Raw genomic sequence first — 22,808 nt, forward strand, 5'->3', positions numbered from 1 at the left:
GCTCTGACCTGTACGAGGGACCAGGGGAGTATGGTAATTATGCAGACCTCTCGCCTTCAGCTACGTCTGGTCATGTTTTGACAGACATTCCAAAGCTGTTGAAGGATGGGCAGTGAGAAGTTTTTTCCTCTTGTGTCTTCATTACATTTTCTTGTCATCACAGTCTTATGCAAACACATTGAAAACGTTCAGCTTGGAAAGCAAGCTTTTTTCCCCCCTCAAAACTTGTCAACAATTGGAGCTTTCATTATTGTGAATGCTTTTTTCTTCTAATTCTAGCCTACTCAACATGATTACATGTAGTTACTGCTCGGTGTTTGGCTGTGCAGCCTCAAACCTTTCTAAATACCTCACAGCACAATTGCAGTTGTGTCATGTTTTTTTTAGCTTTCAGTCTCGCTGCCTCCAGAATATTTCTGCTGCCAGAAAAGGACAGTGAATTTAGATTTCTCTCCTGCTATTAATTACTGTCAACACTCTGCAAAGATGTGCCAAAGTTCATTTCCTCATGCCTTGGTCCGTAGTTTTCCATAATGGAAAATCCAAGCTTTTCTGCACCAGCGCATTTGCTTTTAAGTGCCAACAAGTCATTTCAAATTTCGAATTACGGTCAAGACATTGCAAGGTGCCTGAATAGTCAACGCCAAGGTGGAACTAAAGGCCCTTCAGACAGATATTGTGAATTTGTCACATCAAAAATAGGTTGAAGGAGCCTTTAACTCTATGGAACTGTAATAATTAATTTTGGTTCACTCTACAGAAATTATGCAGACATGGAGGGGGCGGGATTTATGAATTATACTGCAGCCAGCCAACCGGGTGGATTTTGAGGAGCTGTCATTGCGTCGTTTTTAAATACAGTAGCTGTGCATTAAAGTCAAAGTGAACTTTGTGTGAAATGTCACATTAAAGAAAATGTGAATTGGGGACGTTTCCATCTACTGGTTTAGAGCGAACAAACAAAGCTGCATAAATGTACTTTGGTCAGAAGATGGCAGTGTAATGTATCGCTCTAGGCTGATCCGTCAGTAAACAGTAGAAGAAGAAGATTGCGTGAGAGAGAAAAACAGTAGAGGAAAAAGAAGAGATCGAGCACGAGAGAAAAAACTAAATCAAGAGGGTGCAAGAAGTCTTTAGGAATTGGATTAAATTGGGCAACTTATAATTGTTCTTTCATGTCAGAGAGGAAACAGCTGATCAGTCATGTGAGTTAAATGATCGCAACTTCAGAACTTATTTGGAAAAAAAGTTTCCATCTCCCTTTTAGCGCATTAACTATTTTTCCGAAAAAGACAAAAAAAACACCTTAAGCGAGCATGAAAACTTTTATGTGCATTTTCCAAAGTTTTATCGAATTTGGGTGTTTGCAAAAAGCTTTTTTAACACGAATCTTCAAAATGTCTGACTAGTATGATCTGTACAAGTAGCAAGTGCACAAACCTTCCAAACTACAATAGAATTATGGATAACCTTAAACCTTTAGCCATGTCTCATTGGCTGATTCTGTATTGTTTTTAAGGTACTTAAAAAAAGTTTCTAGATATCTTCTACTTTCTGTGAAATAAACAGTTTTGCATGCACTGTAAGTGTGTAATTAGCCGTGTGTTATTGGATTTTTAATTCTGTAATGGTGCCGCAACATACACTACGAACTCACTGGGTCCACTGACGTATATATATTTTTTTAATTTAAAGTAACATTTTTTATTCAGGCTCATACCAGCTAAAAAAATGATTTCCTGTTTCTTTCAGCCAGCTATGATATGTGGGAATTTGTTAAGCTTTTTGCTTTCCTTGCATCCACATTTGTCAGAATCTTTGTAATCCAATTTACCTTTGTTACTCTGCTCGAGGCAGTTTGTTTATTAGAAGCACTTTTATTTTGGTTGGTCAGTTACCTCCTGCAGAAGCTGTATGTGCAGTTCAACAGCACTTAGGGGAACAACATCTTTACACTCTTCCAGCCACATAAAGGAATGCTCTCTCACACCAGACACTTTAACAGGAGTTACGGCTGCATTTCCCAGCCTTCCATTTGGTGCATGACGAATTCACATACCTGCTGGTCAATGTACAAATTCAATCTTTAATTCATCAGTTATAAAAAACACTGTGCTGCTGGAGGAATTAGGTGTTGATGGGTTAACTTTTAAATTCAGTTTGCTTTACTTTTAACCCCCTCCTGTCCCGCTAAGAGCTCCCACACCACCCCTGCACTTGTTTTCATGACACACCTTCATTGTTCTGAGCAGCTGCCAAGACAAGAAAACACTGTTATTGTTCTTTCAAAGGACCAAGATGGTCGACCTGATCCTTTGTGATCTGACACACTGGTACATTCATCACTACTTGAGCAGGATCCAGGCTGAGAATATATTTATCCACCAAAGCTTCCTGTTTCTACTTCACTTATACATATAGGTGCCCCATGTGCTTCTATCAGCAAACATATCCGGAGGGCTTGGATATGGCCAGATTGTGTGCCACCCAACATGCACATTCTGCTGACATATACACTAAAATGCATGAAACGAATACATAGATTTATTCTTTAAAGAAAACTTGTTGACTTTAGATGCTACACATGTACACGTCTCCCTTCTCACTACTGACTACTGAGTTCCCTCTTGATTTATTGACCTGTGCGTTTTCTTATTTGTTTTCATTAAATTGGCTGCAAGATGTTAAAAAAACATATGAACTCATTAAAAAATCATTAGAGCAGACTTCTCCTGGCAGAGCATAAACACATCAGAAAATAAACCTCTTAACCTCTTATTTATGTTGCTAACTACACATATATGTATTGAAACATCAGAGGTACTAGATAGCTCTTGAAAGTCAATATTATTTAATAAAATATATTATTGTTAAGAGGTCAGATGATCAGTTTTGTACAGTCAAGTTGTGGTAATTTAAGTGTGACTGTTAAAATATTTCTTTTATGGTAATAATAACGCTCTTAGTAGTAGTTGATTAAATTATTTAGATTAGAATTTAATTCAAATTCAATATGGATTAATTTTGAATAAGTGATTCAGCCACTGATGGAGCTTGCAATAGTTGTACCTTTTATCAGCAGTAAGAGTCGCACAAATAAATATTTATGAGTGTGAACATTTTATTGAACACTGTCCTTCAAAACGTGTGCTGAGTGCGACAGTATCACCGCATCAGGTTCCATTAAACATCATTATTTTATCTTTAATGTCACAATCCAAACCATATCCATAACTCTTATGGAGAATGGAAATACAGGGTGTCACGTCAATGGAAAGGATTCGGCAAACATTTTTGGTTTGTATTGAAACCGAATTTAAGATTCACTCATCACTTGTGCTGATTAACAGAGCTCAGTGGGCAGACACATCTCTAAATGCTCAGTAGGGCACAGATTCTAGAGATTATTTACTTATGTCTCATTCTCCATCCATCCATCAATCAATCAATCAAACTTTATTTATATAGCGCTTTTCATACATATAAATGCAACTCAAAGTGCTTTACAAAAGCCATCAGCCCGTCCAAACATATAAACACCAACAAACAGTATGACAGAGGTAAACAGGACAGGAAGACAGAGTATGAAGAGAGAGAAATACAGCACAACATCCATTCCATCCATTTTCATCTGCTTATCCAGGGCCGGGTCGTGGGGGCAGCAGGCTAAGCAAGGCATTCCGGACGTCCCTCTCTTATCTCATTCTCAGTTAGTTTAAATCGGCTTAATATGGATGTAGATCAAATCGTCCAAAAGTGATCTGGTCGCCAATTTGCACAAGCCTGCAAACAACCGTCCCGAGCAGTTTCCTATCTATGTACTTTAAGGAAACAACAAAGCAGTATTCCATATGGGCCTGAAGTGAGATGTGATTGTAAGATGACAGATGACTGTTTTGCAACACCTGTTCTGTTCAGTGTTTCTCATTTGAAAATGAGAAACGCTGAATTGCTCTGAGGTAGATAGACGTACCATATGTTTATGATAAACTTTTTCAGTCCTTCATTGAATACATTTTGAGTCATAAACTCATTCTTGGCAACGGTTCATTTTTGACCTGATGAAGAGAGTTCCTCTGCAACATAAATTGTTTTGGGGCTGTCCTTTCAGACTCGCCATCTTCTAACATGATACCCTGTGACACCATATATCTTGGTGGTTGACAGATGACTCTGTCTGGGACATTTCTGTGGTAAACACGTCTGGAGACGTTTCTCACCCATGAGGAATTTATTTCCTCCTTGACAGTAAAACACGTAATGTGAGCCAACAGATAACTCCTGTAGGCTGCCGGACACTTTGGGTGGCTGCGTAACACGTGTGAACACAGTATCAAATTTTCTATTCTCTTACATTATATAAAACATACTTTTAAAGTAGCATGTTCACTCTGTTACACAAACTCATACTTTTTCTGTTCAAAGACTGAATGTACTGTGAACACATAATCATTTTTTCCTCAAATATATTTCAAATCAGTCTGATGACGATTTTGGAGGCAACAGCCAATATTTCTGGGTTTGTGTGTAGCCAGTGGATTTCAGGATTATGGATATACAGGCAAAGGCTTTCTTTTCTGTTTGTCCTTCATTGTTTACAATGTGATTATACGCTGTGTTGATTCTTTTTGTATGTGTTTTCGGTCCAGATGACATTTTGGCTAATCTCAATAAAGAGATAGCTGCATGCGAATGCTGATCAATAAATAAGTAACTAAATGGTCATCCAATGCCTTTTTACCTCATTTGCTTTCCCCCCAGACTGTTTACCAGCATTTAACTTAAGCATATGCAAATGTGATGTGTCGAAATTACTTGGACTACAAATGGACTACAAACTTGAACTTGAACTTCTGATACCAAAACCTTGTCCTCGTTGCATACAGATTCTGCATTCATATGCATTTTTCTGTTTACAGAGATTTATTCAGGCCCCACTATTTCAAATGTAATTTCCTGAAAATATTTGTTTTCTATATTTCAACCAATGTCAGCAATATTTAAATGTTATTTTAAACAAACACAAAGTCTAAATGATTCGACTCAAAATACTGAAGTTGTAAATTTGAAAACTTAATCTAAATTTGAATCTTGGAGCAGCCCCCCTCATGTTTGCTCTTTAAACCAGCATATCCTCTGAGAGATAGTAGCCCAAACAGAGCCCCCCTCCCCCCTGCGCCACAGCAACGTGTTTACATTCTAATCTGTGTGATGGACCTGCTTGATAAGACTCTGGGCAGTTCTGCAGCATCAGGGGAAAAAGGAAAAGCTCAAGGCTCACTGCCAGCTGCAGCAGTAGTAGGCACCTTTTAGCTGTAAAGGACACACGGGCTAATGGATCCTCAGTTTCCCCTGATGACGCAGCCACAGCATGTTTTCTCTTCGCCGAGTACTGGAATATGTCAAGGCAGAGTCAACCTGATGAAAAAACAGAAAACTCATCTCTCCCATACCCAGACTCTTACTGGTTCTGTTATCTCTGGCTTTGTGCCAGTAGTTATCCAGATGCAATGATGCCTTGGCCCCGTTCGTAAACACCACCAACATGAGAATATTCTGCTTTCAGCTGTGAAAGGGGGCTAAACTCAAAAGTCTTTCAGGCGAAAACACCTGAGCCCCATCAGCTTCCAACCAACGTAGCATTACAGCAGAGGAGGTCAAGGAAACGCAAGCTGGGACAAGGAAGTAATTAGATTTTCAACTGCAAAGGAAGGCTTGAATTGTGGCTGACCAATATGTGTGATGAGAATATATATCTCTCCACTGCAGGCAAATCTAAAAACCCACAGAATATTGCAATTATGTTGCATGAAAAATAATAATCGGACAGAAAACAAACAGTCCATGCATGAGCTTCCACGATTCCTGTGTTGTGATGAGACTGACGGGTATAGTCCGGCAAAAAGAATAGTTCCTACATGGTAACTGCTCAAAACAAAGTCTTTGGGTTATTTTTAGAAATGGGGTGGTGATTTCTAGAAAAAGACATTACTGTTTAGAAATTTAAATGTAAAATTTGGTGCTTTAACCCATTTAGGGTTAATTCAACAGAAGTATCAACACCTAAATAATAGATTTTTCAGCCTCTGTAGCAAATAGAAATTAAATTCAAAAGGTCTTTGAGAGTTTATAGCTGTTATATCCGAGCTCCCTCCACTATAGTCGTCTTCCACCATGATTTAATTTCTGGAAAAGTCCCATGTTGCATTGCGACACTCCCACATGTATTCTGATGCATTTCATTGGCCAAGAGACCAAAAATAGGTGGAAAAAACTACAAATACTGCAAAACGACGTATCCGTTTTCCCGGCTTTAATGGTAGAATAATGCAAGAGCGCCCCCAGTTTTAATGGTAGAAATGTGGTAATGCTTTCCCGGCTTAAATGGGTTAAGCACCACAAGCCATAGTTCTTCTATAGTCAAGAGAAGGCAGACATCCCTATGGCTGATATCAGCACTTGGAGACTCCGACAAAAACAATCTAGATCAATAACTAACAGAACAAACTAATAGAACAAATATGTATTTTTGATTTCGGGGTGATTTAGGGTCCCTTTAAAAACTGGGAACAGTTGGATGAGATATTGCCACTTGTTCTTGCTGCATCTTCCGTTTTTCTGAACCGAGTACCTTCAGAGAAAACAAGAAAAATACTGAAATTGGCATTCAAGTTTGGATCGGAAACTGGTGAAAGAATCTTTACATGTTGCTGTATTTAATAGTTTTGTTTGTTGTAAGAAAAGATCTTACTATGCAACAACAGTTGGCCAAACATTTATACTTTCTTTGTGTTCTCCACTGTAATTCTTTAATACAAACAGAGGATTATATTTCATGATGCCAAGTTTCAGTTTGAAAAAGACTCTTTTAATCCATCTTTTTATAGTCTTTCATTTCCTGTGACATTGTCTCAGACATATAGCGTGACTTGATGTTGTCTCGGTTGTCACACCTTAAGTGATAATTTATGCATGATTATAAGCAGTTTCATATATACCTGCTAAAAATAAAAAAAGAGAGACAATATGTGACAAATTGTTTAAACATTAGAGCTCATCTTCAGTCTTGTACATACAGTTTGATGTGAGTAATGACAGAGGGAAGTTGAGCTAATGTCCACCTGTCAACAACTTTTCTTGCTGGTGGATCATTTGGGCTTGGCTGGATGACAGTTGCAGGCGGTTTCTGTCACACTTGTGATTGCTGTGTGTTTATAAAGTGGCTGGGAGACCGTAGATCTAGTTTGGATGCATGAGAAAAAGTGTCGGGGTGACAAAAAATCACCGTGCAGATAGGCCTCTCTCCTTCTGAGCTCTCTGGGGAATTACATGGTCTGTGATTGTTTTTGTCTTGTGAGTTCGGGCTGGGATTAAACTTTTAAGGTTTCCTTGTCAAAACTGTTCTGTTACGTTTTAGTCTCCTGGACTTCATTCAGATGCCGTGGTTGGAATAATTGTCACTGAGGCTAATGGTAGTTGTCACATCGTAGCTTATTCTTAAGCTGGCAACTTTGGCATCACTTAATCATTTTGCTTATTGAATAGGCTGACTGTCCTTCAATCAAAAGCTCTGGCCTCAGGTCCTGCATTGATAAATATTTTCCCTGTCCTGGTGACTAATACTGGAACATAACTGTGACAGAGAGGCATTACAGCTGGATTGAAGTCCTATTATATTTGAACGGAGACAAGGCCAAGGTGCGTGTCTGAAAGTCTGGCTGTATGAAAGGGAGTCTTTCAGAGTGTGTTTTCAGATCATTAATTGTAACATTTTGGTTGCCTAAAAATTGTTTAGTGTTCCTGAAAGACTCTCTATGGAGTTGGAATTTTTGCACCTTGCTAACCATGCTCGGTAGCTAGCGCTAGATGATAGCATTCTCTCACCCAAATATCAGTTCCAGCTCCATGAGACTTTTGAAAAGATAATCAAACTGAAATTTTGTTGCATGTTGAACGACCCCTAGATCCACTGCAGTTTGCATATAGAAGTGGCAGAGGTGTTGAGGATGCAGTTGTTACTGATGTGCGGATCGATACTGAAATATCGATACTTCTGATACCAGATCTGTATGCTCTAAAATCGATTCTCAAATGAAAATATCGATACTTTTGATACTTCAGTCATTTGTGGTAATGTATAGCATTAACAGGAATACGGTGGAAAGTAACTAAACTATTCAGATCGTCTTACGCTATTTGAAATAACACCTAATGTGCCTAGATCTAAAAAAAGGAGTGTATTTGCACAAAGTATCAGTATCAGATCGGTATCGCCGATACTAGTCTGAATTTTACTCAGTATCGGATCAGAAAGCACCGCTCCATTTTATTTTGTACACAAATGAGTGCCGCAGCAGCTTCAGTAATAGACACATTTTAAAGTTTGCTGATGACACAGTTATTTTTAGTCTTCTTCGGGTGACGAGCAGGAACACGGGCCTGTTGTTGATGACTTGAGTAGCCTGGTGTGATGTGTCCTCTCTTGAGGTGAATGTGTCAAAAAACAAAGAAATGATAATTGATTTTAGGAAGTCATCTTCTCCTTCACCTCCAACAGTTGTTAAAGGCCTTTGCTGATTCACACCTCTAAGAACCACACATTATTCCTAACCTTAACCAAAAGGTTAATGTTGCCTAACTGTGCCATAATGATACTGTGCATGCTATGTCTGGAAATTTTAGGAATAAAAAAAGTTGAAAACTGCTGACATTGAACGTTCAGAAAATTCCTCATTGAGCAGGGTTTCACAGATTCATCCAATATCAGCATTCTGTCGATCAAGTAGATTGCAATTCAGTGCAGAGATCCTCCAGAGAGACGAATGATGATGAAGTCTCATGAAGACCCTGGGGGAGGTGCTTGTCTGCTAGTGGTGTCTGTGTGACCCTCTTAGCAGAGAAGTCAGTGTAGGAGCATTACCTTGTGGGCTCATTACCTGGGTCCACTGCCTGGTCTGCAAAAGACAGGGTCAAGGCAGGAACTCCATACATCTCATAAAGCAGAAGGAATTAAGGGGGGAGTGAATAAGTTCACAGGTACCAGCATCCATATGACCCATGGTTTAGTGACTGGAAAATGTGAAATTGCCCATCATTTCTAGATTTGTCTCCATGTTGTGTAAAACAGTATAATCCTGATCCCTTTTAACACAGAGATTCTGCAGTAAAGAGGATCTGCAATTACACTGGATTTTCTTTTTACACTGGACCAAATAATAGTAGCATGATGCCGCCCCATTTTGTTTTGGTGCAAAAAAAAAGCCCACCATCCTGGCTGTCCCTTTAGCAAAGACGTCGATGCAGCTCTGTTACTAGCGAGACTTAATATCGGCACGACACTAAGCCTTATTTTAAGCGATGGTGCAAGTGACAGCCAGTGAGGATCAACATGTTAGTTGAGCGTTAAATATTTAACAGTTCATTCACGCTTTGAGCTGTGTTAATGCAGGAAAAGAGGACTGCATAAACCTTGAGATGAGGCTGCAGGTTGAAAAGGAAATCCTCAAGGGGGATTGATGCAATCAGTTAATCCTTTAAAAGTTACGCCATTTGTATCTGTGATTAAGATATTGATTTTCCTCCTTTTTCCCTACCTATCCCATAGCATCTTAAATAGAAAAATAAACGGACAGGTTTTCTCTTTTCTCTTATGTGTCTGCAATAAAATGTAAAGGGAATTATATTGCAAGAAGAGCCACTGTGTTTTAATGGTTTACTGTTAAATTCAAGAACATTTTAAGACGTTATGAAACCAGCTTCATGTTATTTATGTCTTTAAGTCTATACGGAGCTGTTCAGTATTCTTTACAGCGTGTTCACTCTCTTGTTTGATGCATCTCTGTTCATCTGAAATTGAGTGGCCTCGACGCAATTATGGCAACCCAGGGCATGAACTTTGAGGATCTTTTTCTGTATTATTCTTTTCCCTGAAACCACATCAAAAAATGAAATTGAAGACAAAGGGAGAGGTCGACCGGCTTGTAGTTGGCTCTTCTGCTGCCACCCACTCAGTCCTACGTAGCTGATGGGTTTGACCTTAAGCTGTGTGGTGACCTTTCATCAAAACAAAGTCTTGTTTGAATAGAAAAGCTGAGAGTCAATCATACACAGGCATACTATTGGAACAATAAATTCACTTTTTAAGCCAAGGAATGCTGTAGCCGTCTTTTGCACTTCAGTTATGTTGCAACTTGTGTAACTGACTTCAGTCTCTCTGCACTCAGCACATATTAACAGCTTTGAGGATGTGCCTCATACACTTGTGCAACCTTTCATGACCACCTTTGACCCTTTGTGTCGCCTCACATACATGCTTGCCGTTGAAGCATAAAACAGATTTAGGAACAAATTAGAGTTCACAGGGACGGTTTGGAAATCAGCATGTTTGTGAAAAACCCTGTTAGCTTTTCCTTGATTAGGTTTCAAGCAAAACTTTAACCCCTAATGTGGCATTAAAAAATATTTATATATTTATCTCGCTGCTCGTATAGTGTTATTTTCATCCATCCATCCATCCATTTTCTTCCGCTTATCCAGGGCCGGGTCGCTCGTGTTATTTTCAGCTCTTCAAAAGCTCTCAGACAGTTATCATAGGGGAGCATTTAGAAATGAAAGAGCCAGAGATTTATTTCATTAGTAGTTGAAGGCCAAAACAGAGCTAAATGTAGAGTGAATTTAAGACTTAGAAACAAAATTACAAAAGAAGGCCAATGTTGCTCCACATTTGAACTTTTTTAGACAGCCAGAAGGACACCTGTCTCTCATCATTTAAGAAAGTGAAAAACATTTCTTGTATTAGCCCAATACGCATGTTATTTTTTCCTTGGCCAATTCCCCTTTTCAAGAAAATTGTCCAGTCATTTTTCCGTAATTCTGCTAAAAAAGAAACCAACCAATGCTATAAATATAATTGAATTTAAATATTTTCCCTGCCCCCAAAAAGAAGTTGGTGCAGATTAGTATCCTAAATCACAAAGATCTGGGCAATAATTCAATATGATAACAAAATTACATTTTCTAAATTGATAAAAATTAAGCATTAACATTTAAGTTTGGATTGGAAGCTGCTAAAATAATCAGTAACGCTTTATAATAAGGTCCTTAATATCCATTGATTAACAAGTAATAAGGCCTTGTTCTCGCTTTAGATCCGGTAGTTGCAAAAAGCATAGTTAACTTATAATAGATGAGCAATAAAGTATATTTTAATATCAATAAGCAAACAAAATAAGATTAATAAAGGCATGGCAAAGACATAATGGGTGGGTCATGGGTGTTTGTAATGCTATTATGAACAATTATAAGATACTCATGAGGCTTTTATTAATGTTCTTAAGCATTTGCAAACTGTTAACAAGTTTCTTATTAGTGCTTATAAATCTCTTATAGCCTGCTATTAACTGTATTATAATGTCATTATTAACACTTATATAAGCTTATAAACACACAATAATGTTAATAAGCATCTTGTAAGGACTTACTAGGGCCTTATTACTTGTGAATTAATGGTTAATACAAGGACCTTAATGTAAAGCGTTACCAAATAATCTTTACATTTTGATGGTTTTGCTTGTTTGTTTTTTTGGGTTTTTTATCACATGATCACCGATCCAGTCTTTCATTTTCTGTAACATTGTCTCAGACATATAGCGTGACTTGATGCTGTCTCGGTTGTCACACCTTCAGGGATAATTTATGCATGTTTATAAGCAGTTTTACACATACTAAAAATATTATCGCTGCCCTCAAGAAGCCACAAAAGAAAGGTGGTGCAGATTAGTATCCTATACGACGAAGGTCTGGGTGATAATTCAATATGATGAGATTTACATTTACATTTACATTTAGTCATTTAGCAGATGCTTTTATCCAAAGCGACTTACAGGAAGAATAAAAGCAAACAATCAAGGTATGGTGCAATAAGAGCTATTAGTGCATCAATAAGTGCTAGTGACAATTATTTAAGGAGTAGAATTATGGTGTGGTGCTAGGAGAGAAGATGCTCTCTGAAGAGCTGGGTCTTCAGGAGGTTTTTAAAGGTAGAGAGGGACGCCCCTGCTCTGGTAGGAACTGGTAGTGTGTTCCACCAGCGGGGAACAAGAAATGCAAAGAGTCTGGATTGCCTTGGACCAACGGGGGGCAGAGCCAGGCACCGTTCATTGGAAGAGCGCAACGGTCGTGAGGTAGCATATGTCTGAATCAGGGCGTTCAGGTAGGTAGGAGCAGTACCAGAGACAACTTTATAGGCCAGCATTAGAGATTTGAATTTGATGCAGGCTGCAACAGGTAGCCAGTGGAGCTCAATGAGCAGTGGTGTGACATGTGACCTTTTTGGCTGGTTGTAGACCAGGCCGCGCTGCCGCGTTCTGGATCATCTGACAGATGATGACAAAATGGCATCTTCTAAATTGATCAAATTTAGCACATATTAACCGAAATAATAATGGTGGAGAATAATGTGTGAAGTCAAAAAAATCAAACTATTTTTTACTTTAATATTTATCAATTTTTTTCTTTCATCGCATTTTCATTTTTTCTTTCATTTTTCAAGTATTTAATTCACGCATAAAAAACAAGAAAGGTTTTTATCATGTGTTTCATAGAGGCTATTTATTTGATAATAAATATGACTTATATATATATATATATATATATATATATATATATATATATATTATTGAGATATGAAATGAAATATCAGGATAGCAGATTTTGGCCAGCTTGCTGATCACTAAATGTTTTAGCCCTAAGTTAATACTCCAATCAAACTAAGCAACAGTGCTGCTTTGTTTGATTATTCCACTTTTTCCAAGCCGAGCCACGTCTTCGATTCCCCTTCTCTATTTCTGCCCACTCTGTAATACAATTCGCAATTAAAATCTAAATGTGTTCAGATTCATCAAAAGGCCTCTATAGTGAAGCCCCTCTGGAGCTGCGGGTACATAGAAGTGCCTGCACCCCTGTGAGTTACTCATCCAAACGGAGAGCAGCGTCTTGTCAATTACCTTCCTGCTGTTTTCTTGTATTTAAATTCATCCCTTACTTTCTTTATTGTGCTCTCCCTACGACTGGGATCAGCTCAATAACAGCCAGCATGAGAGCCTGAATAATGACACTATGAAATTTCTTATTCTTGTCGGCGGAATGAAAAGTCTTTTCGCTCTCTCCCATCCCCTGTTGTCGAATTCAAAGCAGTGTGAGCACAAACGAGTAGGAATAATATTTTTTTGTGATATTCCAGTTGTGTGGATACGAGGCTGTGACTGTGGGGTAAATGAAACACTCAGCACTCTAGATTTATGGACCAGAGATGGCATCGGCGCGGCGTGTCAACGGCTCACTGCCGATGTGGCGTGCGAGCAGATGCAGGAGACTGAAATGTGCTTGGAGTTAATGGGGTACACACTGCTCGCACAGCAGCAGAAAGTTCTGCCACAAACAAGGAGGACACTTTTCTGAGGCTTGCTTTTGATTATGTTGAAAGATTGTTTGCTCTCCCTAGTTGGCAATTGGCTGGAAACACGCTGATGAGAGAGTAGAGGCCTTTTCATCTGTGTGCCATAACCATTACCTGAAATTGCTGGTTGTAAATCAAAATTTGAGCAGTTGTGGTGAGGGGGCTGTTTTCTCGTTGACAGCAAAAGGAAAAGAAAACATTAGGGTAATGAGAAATATGTAGTGGGGTGTTTGATAGCTTTCTTTTCTGGCAGAGGTTTTGTTTCCTTTAATTGACTTTTCAGATTAATTGCCTACAAAAACCTGTTGCTTTCCACTTGTGCTCTTTTGCAGGGAAAATGTCAAATATCCGTGCAGTCAGGAAGAGGCAACAGCTGAATAACTTGGTTGCCATGGTTACGGAGCTAGCCAGGCCTGGCTACACCGTGGTGGATTTCTGCAGTGGAACGGTACGTGTATTCATCCATTGGTCCAGCGATGCATGTTTATTTATCAGTGCACCTGATGGCTACATTAGTCCGCTGCTCCATTAGCAGCCAGCTGAAAGCAGCTAGTTCTCATATATTCCCTCATGTTTTTCTTGCCTCTTTAAATGACTTTTGTTGTTGGCCGGTGTGCACACACAGACTGGTAATTGCACTCATGAAAATGCATGCGCAGAGTGCCGGCGCTACATGGTGAAGGGGTCAATACTTGGTTGGAAAGGCCAGGACAAATCATAACTCCATTGATGCCTCCTTTGATGCGTGCTGTTTTTCTATTGTGAGTTTTCTTATTGTTCTCTCTCTTCGTGCTGCCTCTCAGGGACATGTCGGGATCGTGCTGGCTCACACACTTCCAGATTGCCAGGTAACGTGCAAATTTGTGCAGATGTGTTGCGAGTTGTAGTATTGATTTTTGTTGCACAGACAACTAGGACATTTTAAAGACTTTAAACTCTAGAAACTCTCAAAACAGACACATGCAAATATTTATGACATTTAAAAAAGATTAGTAGGTAAAACAAAAGTTATATTAATCATGATTATTCTTAAATAATGAATGCACCCCTATAATGCTGTGATGTGATTATCTGGAGAACAGGTCATATTGTGTTTTTGTCTTATTATATTTTCCTTTTTTAAGTAAAAGGCCTTCAGTATCTCATGTTCTCATGTTTCTCTTGTATTAATTAAAGTCTGCTTTTATTGATTGTTTTAGTTGCCTTGCGTTTAAACAAGATTCTTGGTCATTCGAGACAATCAGAAAAAGCAGCAATCACATGCAGCTCTGTAAATTTATTCTGTCTTTATTTAAGGTCATCCTCATAGAGAACAAAGAAGAGTCGTTGGTCAGGGCCCAGAGTCGGAGCGCCGAGCTCGGTCTGAAAAACATCGGCTTCATTCAGGCCAATTTGGACTACTTCACCGGACCATTTCAGATTGGGGTGAGCAAGGAACACTACACAAAAACAATGTGCCTTTGCATCAGTTTTGTCTGATGCTGTTTGATGATCCACATATTCTGTAGGCAATATGGTAACCATTTCTTACTATTTAAGCTTTTGTTAATTTCTCTGTATCTGCACTGCACTATATTTTTTACTCTATTGTAGTTGTTATTAAATAGTAGCCGCATTAGGACCAATTTCATTTCCTTTATGTTGATCAAATCAGAATGCTTTTAAAAATTACTCACCAGTCTTCTAGCAGACCCCTGAAAATATTTTCCAGACCAGACCTGAAATTAGTTAGTTATATAAAAAACATGATTTTGAATAGACAGTATAATTTCTAAAAGCATTAATGCCATTTTGATAAACAGGGTTCAGAGAAAAAAATCTGAAGTTTTTATAATAAAATTTAAATAATTTGTACTTAATTCAGTTTTTTAGAAAAGGTTTAGGGTCAGTAACTTAAAAAAACCCGAAGGACAAGAGTGTGTGGATGAAGATTAAAGTTGGTAAATATGGCTAATTTAGCTAATTCCTTCATGTTTTCATGCTGCGTGCCAAATGGCACGAACATGTTGACATCACTGCGCCTAACGGTCCATCTGCCTCACTCCCTTCCACTAGCAGAGTACTTCGCTGGGAGGAGAGCAGATTCCAGCCCCAGAGATAGCCAAACTAGCCAGGCAGTGAATTTTTCCATCTAGCTTGTCCTGAGCAATAGATGCATCCTTTGAGTTACTTCAAAACGAGAGCTCTGTTTATTACATTACTGTGAAACCTGTGCACTGGTACTGACTCAGGGAAATGTATTTAGCACATAGACATTTGGTGTGTAAACTGAAAAAAATGAGTAGGAAAAAATCTCTGTCATCCATTAAAACACAAAAACAAGCTACTGTAGTCCATACATCCATCATCCATCCAGCCATTCATTCATTCATCCTCCATCCATTCATCCATCACATCAGTCATCCATCCAACCATCCATCCATTCATTCATCATCCATCCATCCATCCATCCATCCATCCATTCATCATCCGTCCATTCATTCATCCATTCATCCTCCATCCATCCATCCATCCATTCATACATCACATCAGTCATCATCCATCCATCCATTCATCCATCCATCCATCCATCCAACCATCCATCCATTCATTCATCATCCGTCCGTCCATTCATCCATCCATCCATTCATCCTCCATCCATCCATCCATTCATCCATCACATCAGTCATCCATCCATCCATCCATCCATCCATTCATTCATCCGTCCGTCCGTCTGTCCGTCTGCCATCCATCCGTCATCCATCCATTCATTCATCATTCGTCCGTCCGTCCATTCATCCATTCGTCATCCATCCATCACATCCATCCATCCATCCATCCATCCAACCATCCATCCAGTTTATGATGTTTGGAAGCATTGTTGCCAAAAAAAGTTGCCATCATTTCACTCTTATGACACACAACATTACCTTTTCTGTTCGATGTTTATAATGATAATCAAGTCAATGTGTTCTTCATCTCTGGTGATGGACTAAAGCAGAGATGGAAACACCTTTGTTTAACTGCATAATGCGTTCATAATAAACACTGGATTACTTCCTACTCTGCCCCAGTCACAACTTCACTGTGAGGTGTCTGAACACTGCATTTTTAGTCTTCTGATATTTATACATTTAGGAGAAGCTCAGCCTCACATCACATGGAGAGACGTGTCATTCCCTCATCTTTTTCCAGAAACTGAAAATGCCAACAGGCAATTATTTTTGTCAGTGCAGCTAAGATGGCTTTTCATTTCCTGAAGTGGAGCTTTTAATCAGAACCCTTTTAGTGCCGTGCACTTCAGTCAAGCAGTGTATGTCATAGTCCGGTCTCTGATTATTTGAAAGCCAAAAGGTAGTTTTGCCCCCAAAAAATGAAGGCCAAAGGTTTTGTCAGGGTTAACAGATCTCCTCAGTGAAGCCTGTGATTGCATGTTTTCACTTTGAAAATCTACTATGTTTTGGGTTTGCTTTCGATGTCATTTTGCCAAGATCACAAGAGTTATGCTCTTATTAAAGGCTTAGGAGTCATATTTGGAAAGGAAAGTGTTAGTAATAAAAATAAAGCACTGTTGCCAGCCATTTCCAGTTTTATGTGGTTAACTTGGCCATGTCACCCTTTTACTTCTTAATTCATCACACATTTTTTACACCAACATATCTGCCAAGACTGCAGTTCTGTCTGTTTGTGTTTGCTGAGCTTAAAGATCCAGCTTACTAAATGTGTTTAATTCTGCACAGCTACCTGCAACAACAATATGAATATTTTACCAGCTTTCAAGCTCCATGCTTAATAGGGCTGAAACAACCTGAAATTCAGCAGTGAGTAGAACTCTCCAACTGCAAGTCGAAACCCTCGCTAGTCTTTTTAAAAACACCCACCTTCATCTACAGAGCTCTTGAGTTTAACTGATAATTACCATCAATTAAGAGTTAATAGGTCCTTTACTGCCGTTCTTCATTTACTGTTTGATTCTGACTGGTTCACACAAAACATTTCTTTGGGAATTTAAAAAAAAAAAAAACGGGTCACTTTCTATTATACCCATGTCTATCATGCATTATAATCTGCTGATGGCTCTGTATGATTATATTTGTAAGAACCCATAAATATTCATAAGTATAAGGTCAAGTAATAAACTACTTCATCGTTGCTGGTCACTCACTGACATTTTGCAAATATTATAGCACTATGATTCTCATAGTTCAATCAAATATTACAATATTTTTGACCACATACCCCCATATTGATCTTGTAGGGTTCTTTTTTGCACAAAATATATAGTCACCCATAAGGTTGAAATTAAAAAAAAATGTTCTTCTTTCCATGAAATGATTGTGACAATGTGATTTATTCCTGACAGATAAAGTGTATATCTTCTCAAAACACACAATTAACAGAGGATTGTGTCTGCAAACAAAATGATTTTGACTACCATGTTTTTACACAATGGGGTTTTTTTTTAATAAAGAATCATCAATATTATAGATATAATGACTCAAGGGGAAAGAAAAATAATAGAACAGCTAGAACAGTCTTTCATTTCATTTCAGAAACTTACATCATTTCACTGTAATACATCTTTAAAACCAGGAAAAGACAATACTGAAGCCATATTACAATATTCAAAATCAAAGACGATATCTAGTCTCGTATCAGGATATTAGTATAATATCCATATGTTGCCCAGCCCCAATTGTAATAATATTTTTTATAACATATTAAAATCCCTGTTATTATGCATTGCAGTATGATCAGAATTTCCTCTCAGTGGTCATAGTTGTGAAGTGTTGGGAAAGAAATATTAAATAATGAAAAAACAACACATAAAACATTATAAAAAATGTTTTAGCAGTTCATAACAAAAATCGAGTACTCCAATTGTATTGAGTGATGTGACATTTACTATTGTAATGTTTCCTCAAAAATTTTTAAAAAGGATAGTGAGTGAAGAACAATTCTAAAATGCTATGATACTTGATCTTATATGTCATTATAAAATAATTCATATACTGTATATATGTTATGGCTGTTGTTAATATTTATTAGTTCCTATAACTATAATTATGCAGTGCTTTAGGCAGATAATAATGAATTATAGACATCAAATGTGATAGAAATTTTCACCAAAAATTGTTTCTCTCATTTCATAAAAACAATTCCTGAATTCTTGTTTCCACACAAGCAACATTTTTGACTCTCCCATTGAATCCTTATCACCATCTCTCTTGATCATTGTTGTTATTTATGTGTCACAGGTCAGTGTCTTCCCCCAAACATGCTGGGAAGATCCATCTTCCTGCTGTGTGTCATAGCCCAGTTTTAGAAAAGCCAGCTGTTCTAGTAGCCTCGCTTTAACTCGCTCTGGGACAAATAGGAATATATATAGGTACCAGCTGTAATTAGAAGCTATTGTTCCAGCTTCGTCACTCCGCTGAGACCCGTTCCACTTGGCAAGAAACAAACAGCACAGATTATTCTTTTCCCCAATATGTGGGTGTTTTTGTTGCTAAGTGAGAGAGTTTACGTGCAAACACATGGATTTCAAATGTTAAGATTTATGTATGAAAAAGGTGTTCGAGTTTGTCCTTCTCTGCACTACTTGAGACTTTCGACATCAGTGCACCCTCAGCTGTTGCTTCGGCTAAGCTTCTTCCTGCATGACACACATATTTCTACCTGAAGCAGCCAGTCATCACGCTGATTTTAATCCTGTTAATATATAATACATGGTCCCATTTTTAGTCATACTCATTTCATCAGGCTAATTAAGTCGAGGTGTCCCTATTTTTAGTCAGTGTCTGCTCTTCCAGTTGCATGTCCCAGGTTTTAGACTGGTATCAGAAGTATCCTCCAGATACACTATTTACTAATTCTAATTCTTTATCCTATCATATATCACTGAGCCAACTCACCTCAGAGGCATGCAGTGAAAGTTGTGAGGCTTGAAGTTGAATTGGATTTAACTGCATCCAGGCCCATTATCGGTTCTGCCTCAGGGCCTGATTGTTTGTAATTGATTCTTTCAGTAGACTTCTTAATGTTTGTTTGAAGAAAAATGGTCTTGTTTTTATTACTTTAAGTCTTATGTATGTTATCAATTCCAATAAGGATTTTTTTTAGCTGATGTCGTTTCAGGGCTTCAAGTTTTTTTTCCTTCGTTCTTTTTCTATAGACTTTAAGATTTAGTCTGTTTATCTCAAGTCTACCTTTGCATCTAACTCTGAGAGGAAAACGACTCTTTGATTTGATGTAATCACACTTCTTCAAGTCTAGTCACAAATAAGTGCAAATATTTTTGTGAAAGTATTTCAAAATAGGACACATATACCGGAGATTCACAACATTGTTAAAGTTCTGCTAATATAAAATTCTTATTGATGACGGACCTCATTTTATTGCTAGGTAATATACAGTGTATGGGTAATATTAAAGCTGCAGTGTGTAGAATTTAGTGGGGTCTAGGTTTTTTTTTTTTTTTTTACATTTCTCTTTCAGTTTTGTTAAGTTAAGGTGCTGAAAATGCTGTCTTACATAGAAAAGAAGTACATGGTTTTGTGTGTGTGTGTGTGTGTGTGTGTGTGTGTGTGTGTGTGTGTGTGTGTGTGTAGGTTTAGTGTCTTTAGTCTCTTCTTAAAGATTGAGAGGGACTCAGCAAATCGGATGGAGTTTGGAAATTAGTTCCACCACCGGAGAAGAGTCTAAATACTGAGGAGCCAGGCGCCTTTTGCTGGAAGAGCATAGTGAGCGTGAGGGTGTGTGGATCTGAATAAAGCAGTTCAAATAGGCGCAGGAGAGGAGCTTTGCCAGTTGCTGTTTTGTAGGAAAGAGACAGGGTTTTGAATATGATGTAGGCTGCAACTGGGAGCCATACAGAGAGATGAGTAATGGAGTGACATGAGCTATTTTGCGCTGGTTTAAGACCAGACACGCTGCATTCTAGATCATCTGCAGAGGCTTGAAGGTGCATGCAGGGAGACCTGCCAGTAGAGAGTTGCAATAGTCTAAACGTGAACCAGGAGTTGTGTTGTATGTTCGATCAGGTAGGGTCTGAGCTCCCTAATGTTGCATAGGGAGAATTGACATGATCTGGCAATTGTGGCCACATGAACCAGAAAGTTCAGTTGGTCATCAATCATGAGACCCAAGTTTCAGAGAAGTGCAGAACTATTGAGTACATAAGCTTAGTTTAGTTAAAAAAATATCATGGTTTGGATTAAGTACCTTATGTTAACCCTGTTGTTTCCTTTGCTAAGGGTTTCCCTGCACAGCAGGTTCTCTGAATAAGGCCGGTCTTAGACCTACATTTGTAAACTTGATTTGTACTATGGTGTGCTTTTATGAAATTTTGTACTTGAATGGGTGATGTGTGAAGTACAGTTATTGCTGTAGGCTATTTTATATTTGTCTATCTTTGAAATGTTTTTCTTTATTGTTTTACTATTTATTCTGTTTGTTTTGAGACATGTCTATGGTGAAACCAAAGAGGAATTTCCACTCAGTGGATAATAAAGTTTTCGTATTCGTATTCGTATACATCAGGATACTTAATATAAAAATGACTTTAGTTTGCCATGGGACACGAAACCCAATCTCCTGGTTGGATGTCCTGTATTGAAGGGGTCATCCACCTAAGAGAACTGGATACAGTATTGGAGGTGGGGCCCAGTTCATTCTGATGAAGGTTGTTCCGTTCAACTATAGTTCAACTTCCATGTATAAAATGAGCCGATCTACTATGGATCTTCCACACTGTGGGGCCCATAAAGCATCAGCAGCAGTGATTTCTATTGTATCCCTCTGCTAACTTGATTGGGGATGAAACAATTGAATCACACAAATCTTCTAGACTTTCCAAATGTTGTTGTGCCGATTCGATCAAATTGTGATGTTTCCACTCATTTACGGACGTCTCTTTAGTTGCCTCTAAATCCTGCATGCTGGACATTAAAGCATGATATTTAGATTTAGTGAAAATTAAATTCTTAATGAACTAAACACTTAAAACTCCAACACAGCAAAGACAGACGCCAAAGCTATTTAAAACTGTTGCATCACATCCTTCTGCAACAATATTGCACTGTTGCCAAATGGTGCTCAAATAGGACAGCAGAGGGATGTAATTACTTAAATAAGAGTGAATAATGAAGCCTAATTATTTGTGTGATGTGATTATTGAGAGGAAGATACAGATGAAACTGCTTTTCCTCTCCCCAAAAGACTGATTAATAAAGAACACAGTTTTATAAATGGCCTATTGGTCCTTTTGGTTGTTGCATATTGATTTGTGATTTATTCTTCCAGTGAAATGTTTTTGCAGAAATGTGCTTAGCGGGGCTTGCATGAAATACCTTGTGTCTACCAGACTGTTTTAAATCAGCCTTGCATATATTTTCACCTTCCGTTATCCATTTTTAATTAGTATCCCACATACCATATTGGGCTGGGACATGGCTTTATCAGTTTGGCTTAAACAGACAAATACAAAAGTAAACCTTTGCTGTAATATAAAGCAAATGATGCTTTTCAAATTAAGAATCGGAAAAGCATAATTAATTATCAAAACATATCAGAATGTATTTTATTTTAGTTGCGTGCATTTCTTTTGGTTGAGTGGCTTTGTGTTTGTATTAAATCGAGGCTAAAGGTTATGAAATGTAATTAGGATTTACCCCAGCATGACTAATGTACAACATTAAGTAGCTGCGAAAGAGTGATGGTGTTACTTTGTTAATTATTTTTTCTTTAGATCCGGGGGATGTAACATCATGCAATCTCTGATAGCAGCGACTCCTCCTCCTAATCAGCAGTCTGAGACATACTGTTCAAAGAATATAAGCTTGGCTTTTCCCTGATGCCATGAATACATGCAGGGTAGAAAATTAGGTGTCAAACAGATGCAAGGCCATGCAGGTAATTGATGTTAATTTCCCAATTTTCAGTTTCTGGTTACTCTTTCATGTGCAGAGTCACCATGTTTAACTTCATGTTTAAATCAGTGCACATCTTTCTGAAGTGGAATAAATTATTTCTTTGACGAACATCCAGAGACCAAACTCATCAAATTCCACGTGCAGCTCTTAACCCAGATGACCTGTTTCCGGGTGCAGACGTATACAAAAGTTTGCAGGTGTTTAATATACACTACTGGTCAAAAGTTTTGAGAACACACCAACTTTTCCAGAATTTAATTGAAAATTATGCAGTTTAATGTCTCAGTGTACTCTGAAATGAATGCACATTTGCAACATTTATAATTCTTTATTGAGCATGATAGTGTTTTGAAAGTTAAAAAAAGATTCAAAATCACATTTTATGTTGGACTAAAGGACTAAAAAAAAGACACAAAATTACCAAAAAAGACACAAAATGA

At 38.1% G+C, this 22,808-nt stretch overlaps 1 protein-coding gene across 1 annotated transcript in view; it reads left to right on the forward strand.

The window, feature by feature from the left end:
• Nucleotides 1–22,808, forward strand: part of gstcd (glutathione S-transferase, C-terminal domain containing) — a 73,070-nt gene that overhangs the window by 35,583 nt on the left and 14,679 nt on the right. Inside the window, exons 6-8 of the mRNA XM_059341326.1 lie at nt 13,789–13,904; nt 14,260–14,304; nt 14,753–14,881. Of these exons, the coding sequence (XP_059197309.1) occupies nt 13,789–13,904; nt 14,260–14,304; nt 14,753–14,881 (290 nt within the window). The remainder of the gene's footprint in view (nt 1–13,788; nt 13,905–14,259; nt 14,305–14,752; nt 14,882–22,808) is intronic.

This window comes from Centropristis striata, chromosome 1 (assembly GCF_030273125.1).
Source record: "Centropristis striata isolate RG_2023a ecotype Rhode Island chromosome 1, C.striata_1.0, whole genome shotgun sequence".
NCBI lineage: Eukaryota > Metazoa > Chordata > Actinopteri > Perciformes > Serranidae > Centropristis > Centropristis striata.